Source organism: Tasmannia lanceolata, unplaced genomic scaffold, assembly GCF_043159265.1.
Source record: "Tasmannia lanceolata isolate RefF3 unplaced genomic scaffold, GAP_Taslan_0.1 ptg000023l, whole genome shotgun sequence".
NCBI lineage: Eukaryota > Viridiplantae > Streptophyta > Magnoliopsida > Canellales > Winteraceae > Tasmannia > Tasmannia lanceolata.
This window is the reverse complement of record NW_027518700.1, coordinates 24,877,386-24,882,246: the sequence shown is the minus strand read 5'-3', so window position 1 is coordinate 24,882,246 and position 4,861 is coordinate 24,877,386. Positions and strand designations below refer to the sequence as shown.

Below are 4,861 nucleotides of genomic sequence, written 5' to 3'. Positions count from 1 at the left end.
ATTATCCGGCCAACAGCAAGCCAAGAGCACAGGAGGAAGATGAAGATTGACAGGCCCTTGGTCAAAGGAGGCTTGTAGAGGGGATCGAAGCAGCTCAATCCAAGGAGCGTTTTTTTTTGGAGATATTTAATTAGATAAGCTCAATCCAAGGAGTCACTACAACAAACGTGAGATTTAGGAGCGGACATTTAGCAGCGGTTATAAAAGCCGCCACCAAATGGGTATTTGCCAGCGGTCTAAACCGCTGTTGAATGTCCCTCGAAGGACTAAAATCCGCAGCGGTCATGACCGCTACTAAATATAGAATATGACCGCTCGTATATACGAGCAAGTTGGGCGCGAAAATTTTCCCCGTCCCGCGAGTATTTTCTTCGTCGCGCTCGAGTTTTTCCCCATTTCTTCGTCGCGCGCTCTTCTCCCTTCCCACCATCGCCGAACCACCCAAACTCATCTTCCCCTGTTAAATCCCTACTCAAACCCTCTTCTTCATTTTCTTCTTCCTCTAAAATTCCATCAGCCACCTTTACGCCCCTCAAACCCTCTAAAATCCCATTCCCATTTTCGTCCAAATCAACCACGATTAAACCTTCCTCCATTTCTCTGAAGCTTAAACCCTCTTTTCATCTCTCCCGTTTAACCTCCATCTGTCACCACCTCTGCAAATCACCGTCACAGCCCTTCTACCATCTCCTCTGAAATTTCGGTTTATCATCTCTATCAATCTCTTACTCAACTTTTAGGGTTTGGTAAAAAGGGGAAAAACTTTTGAGGAGAGGGTTTTTGCAGAGAAAGAAAGGAGGATGCAATTCCTTTTAGGGTTTGACTGAGGAGAAATAGGAGGAAGAAAAAAGAGAAAGGCATCGATCGGCTCTGTGCTCAATCCCCTCTATCCTATTCTCTCTTTCATTCCACCTCTCTTCTCTTCTTGTTCATGTAGGGTTTCTTCTTGTTACTTCTTTCCCTCTCTATCATCATCTCAACAGACAACTATTTCGCATTTCCCTCTCTTTCAATATTGCCCTAAAAATCTCGCTCTGTTTTGGAATTTCGTAGAAGAAATCCGTGGATTTTGGATAAAGGTAATCATCTCTAGTGTTTCCATATTTATTTTATAGGATTTCTTCTGTTATTTCTTTTTCATTGTCTCATTTCTTCTCTGATTTTTTGTTTTTCTCTTTTCAGGGTCTTCAGGGTCTTCAGGGTTTAGGGTTTGAAGAAGAAGAAGAAGAAGAAGAAGAAGAAGAAGAAGAGGAAGAAGAAGAAGGTATGTTTCCTATTAAATCAAAGAGGTGACACAAACATTCATGTCATGGTGATGTTCAACATGTTTCAGGTTTCTTGTTTTCGCAAGCTCCTCCAAGAATTTTTTTTCCTTCTTTTATTAATACAATGAAGTCATTCATTTTCTCAATAATTGTACATTGCTGGGAACTTAATTACTAATTTTTTTTTTGAATGGTAACCAATGGAAAAACACAACTTAATTACTACTGTTATTGTCACATGATTGATGTGGTGGGGCTCCCTGAGCTGTGACCTTTCATGTAAAATAGATAATATTAGGAAAACAGCAGAAATTTTAGACCATGGACCTATGTTGCTTATGTATTCCCCTAATCCTCTTCGTGGTCCAACAGCCTGTTAGTTATTCTAAGAACCAGCTCCAGACCATTTTGGTCAACTAGTAACATAAGAGGGGCCCCTATTAACAAGGGCCTTTTCAAATAGAAACTTATGAACCTTATTCTTTATTGTGCTAGGTGGTAAATGTGATTTTCTTGCGATTGTCTCTTTTGAGATTTTTTCCTAGAGATGGCTATGTGGACTACACAATTCGAAAGTTATATATATCCAAAAGTATATGTCTAACCTTTGTCTAACTTTGGGTGAGATGTCAACATTATGGGTTTGCTTCCCTACTATGTTTCAAGCTTCAATTTAGGAGTTGAGTATCGAGATTGAGGATTCATGGTAGTGGGCTCGTCATAAAAAAAATAAAAAATAAAAAATCTAACGCCTCATGCCCGTAATAACACGCAGTCGATGCTTACTAACTCCATACCTTGGAAGTTGAATCCAACTTCTATCCATAATTGTTTTTCTAATTTTCTCCAGAACAGAAGAAAATGATGGGAAGAAAAGCGTACAACTGAAACCACCATGGAGATCCGGTCGGATGGTCAACCCGGATATGATTGTCCCTAATATCATGGGTATTCACTGAAGAAGTAAATGATTGTCTCTAAGAATAATTAACTTGTTGGAATTTTGTGATCCAAAGCACATGTATCAACTCAAGGGGAAATAAAAATGAGATTTAAAAACTTCTTTATGCATCATACGAACAACAAAATGCACCACAGCCAATGCTTCTACAGTCCAACCGTATTCCAACTAAGAAGAAACAACATATATACAATTCCCTCTTTATATAATCAAGTAAAGTCAAGACTAAGATGCTTCCTTATATACATAATAACTACGTCTTAGATATGTGAGAATTGACTTTGGTACCTCCAGAATGCCATTAATACCTTCAAAGAGATTGAGAGAGAGAGAGAGAGAGAGAGAGCATGCAAAAAGATCTCTCACTAAAGATAGCTGATGATGAAGAAGAAGAAGAATTACTACTAGATGAAGGTCTGAACCAACAGCATGAAGAGAATAAAAAACATAGAGAAGAAGAAGAAAATGAAAAAGCATCTTTAGAAAAACCCTTTTATGTCATATTTCGCCGAAATTACTGAAATTTCCAAAAATTCGACCGAAATTTCCTTGTAGATTTCATAAATTTCGGATTTCGGTCGTTTTGGTGTCGGTGTTGACCGCAATCCGAAATTTCAGATTTCGGTCGAAATTTCAAACCATGTTCAGAACTATGCCACCTTGTCTCACTAGCTTCCACCCCTTCCAGAGCGGGGAGAAATAGTAGAACCAAACGAAGAAATTCCTCTCTTTGGAAGGAGATAGAAAAGGAGATCAAATTCATTGTAAACATGGGTATAGAAGATGTAATGCATGAAGTGTTACATGATTTATATCCAAGGTCGAACCACGATGATGATGGACAAGCAGATGAGGACGTTGAGCTAGCAGATGCAAGTAGGGACGGGCCTGGTGGAGATGCAGAGAAGTTTTATAAATTATTACAAGATGCCGAGCATGAATTATACCCTGGAAGCAAGTTCACAAAATTATCTTTCGTGGTTCGGTTGTTTCACATAAAGTGTCTGAATGGGTGGAGTAACAAGTCATTTACCATGTTGCTTGAATTGTTGAAAGAGGTACTTCCCGAGGGTGCTGCACTGCCGAAATCCTTTTATGAAACGAAGAAGATTGTTGGGGATTTGGGCCTCCATTACGATAAAATCGATGCATGCCCTAATGACTGTATGCTATACTGGAAGGAAGCCTCCAACGAGGAGACATGTCGCATGTGTGGGGCTTCAAGGTGGAAACCAACTGAATGGTATTTGGAAGATCAGGGAACTCATTCATCCTCTACATACCCAAAAGTTCCTGCAAAGATTCTGCGTCACTTTCCTTTAAAGCCGAGGTTGCAGAGGCTATACATGTCTACCAAAACGGCTTCTTTCATGACATGGCATCATGACAACCGTACGAAAGATGATATATTAAGGCATCCTGCAGACTCTGCGGCATGGCAAACTTTTGACTACATTCACCAGTGGTTTTCCTCAAAGCCTCACAATATCAGACTTGGGTTAGCAAGCGACGGATTCAATCCATTTAGGACGATGAGTATTGCTCATAGCACATGGCCTGTTGTGCTCATTCCATATAACTTCCCACCATGGATGTGCATGAAGCAACCATATATAATGATGTCGTTGCTAATTCCTGGCCCATCTAGTCCAGGAAATGATATTGATGTCTACTTACAACCCTTGGTTGAAGAGTTGAAGGAACTATGGGAGACAGGTTTGCAGACCTATGATGCATCGAAGAAAGAGAATTTTCAAATGCATGCAGCACTTTTGTGGACGATTAGTGACTTTCCTGCATATGCTAACTTGTCGGGATGGAGCACCAAAGGAAAACTTGCATGTCCTTCTTGCAGTAAGGACACCTGTTCTCTTCGTTTGAAGCATGGAAGAAAATTTTGTTACATGGGTCACCGGCGTTTCTTAGAGGAGAACCACAAATTTAGGTTTGAAAAGTTTGCTTTTGATGGCACTGTAGAAAAGAGGTCAGCTCTGATCCCCCTGTCAGGGACACAGGTATTTCATCAATTACAAAGTATTAACACAACATTTGGCAAAAAGAAAGATACCGATCCGAAGAAGAAAAGCACCCGTCGGAAAAAAAGTGGAACTGAGGAGAATACATTGGACCAAGGAAGTTCTAATTCTGCATCTAAGAAAAAAGAGAAGCATCCCAAGGAACACAATTGGAAGAAGAAAAGTATATTTTTCAGTCTGCCGTACTGGGAAACACTCCTACTGCGCCACAACCTAGATGTGATGCATATTGAGAAGAATGTATGTGACAGTGTAATTGGGACATTACTGAATATTGAAGGAAAAACAAGGACACTGTAAAAGCGCGGCTAGATTTGCAAGAAATGAAACTAAGAAGAACACTTCACCCGATGAATAATGAGAGGAACAAAACATACTTGCCCCCAGCATGTTTCACAATGTCTCCAAAGGAGAAAGAAGTTCTTTGCAACATCCTGAAGGACATCAAAGTTCCACATGGCTATTCGTCTAATATCTCGTGGCATGTGAATGTTCGAGAGCGCAAGCTTTCCGGGTTAAAGAGCCATGACTGTCATGTTTTGATGCAGCAACTACTTCCGTTAGCTGTACGCTCATCATTGCCTAAGAATGTCAGCTCG

The 4,861-nt window shown here is 40.2% G+C and overlaps 1 protein-coding gene across 1 annotated transcript; it reads left to right on the top strand.

Annotated features, from left to right (window-relative positions):
- Nucleotides 1–2,996: 2,996 nt before the first annotated feature.
- Nucleotides 2,997–4,562, top strand: LOC143855959 (uncharacterized). Its single transcript, XM_077366003.1, has one exon. The coding sequence runs from the start codon at nucleotides 2,997–2,999 to the stop codon at nucleotides 4,560–4,562; it is 1,566 nt and encodes a 521-aa protein (XP_077222118.1).
- The last annotated feature ends 299 nt before the right edge of the window (nucleotides 4,563–4,861 follow it).

What these genes read in the sequence shown, in the direction of transcription:
- LOC143855959 (XM_077366003.1), top strand. Translation starts at nt 2,997, where the DNA reads ATGGGTATAGAAGATGTAATGCATGAAGTGTTACATGATTTATATCCA.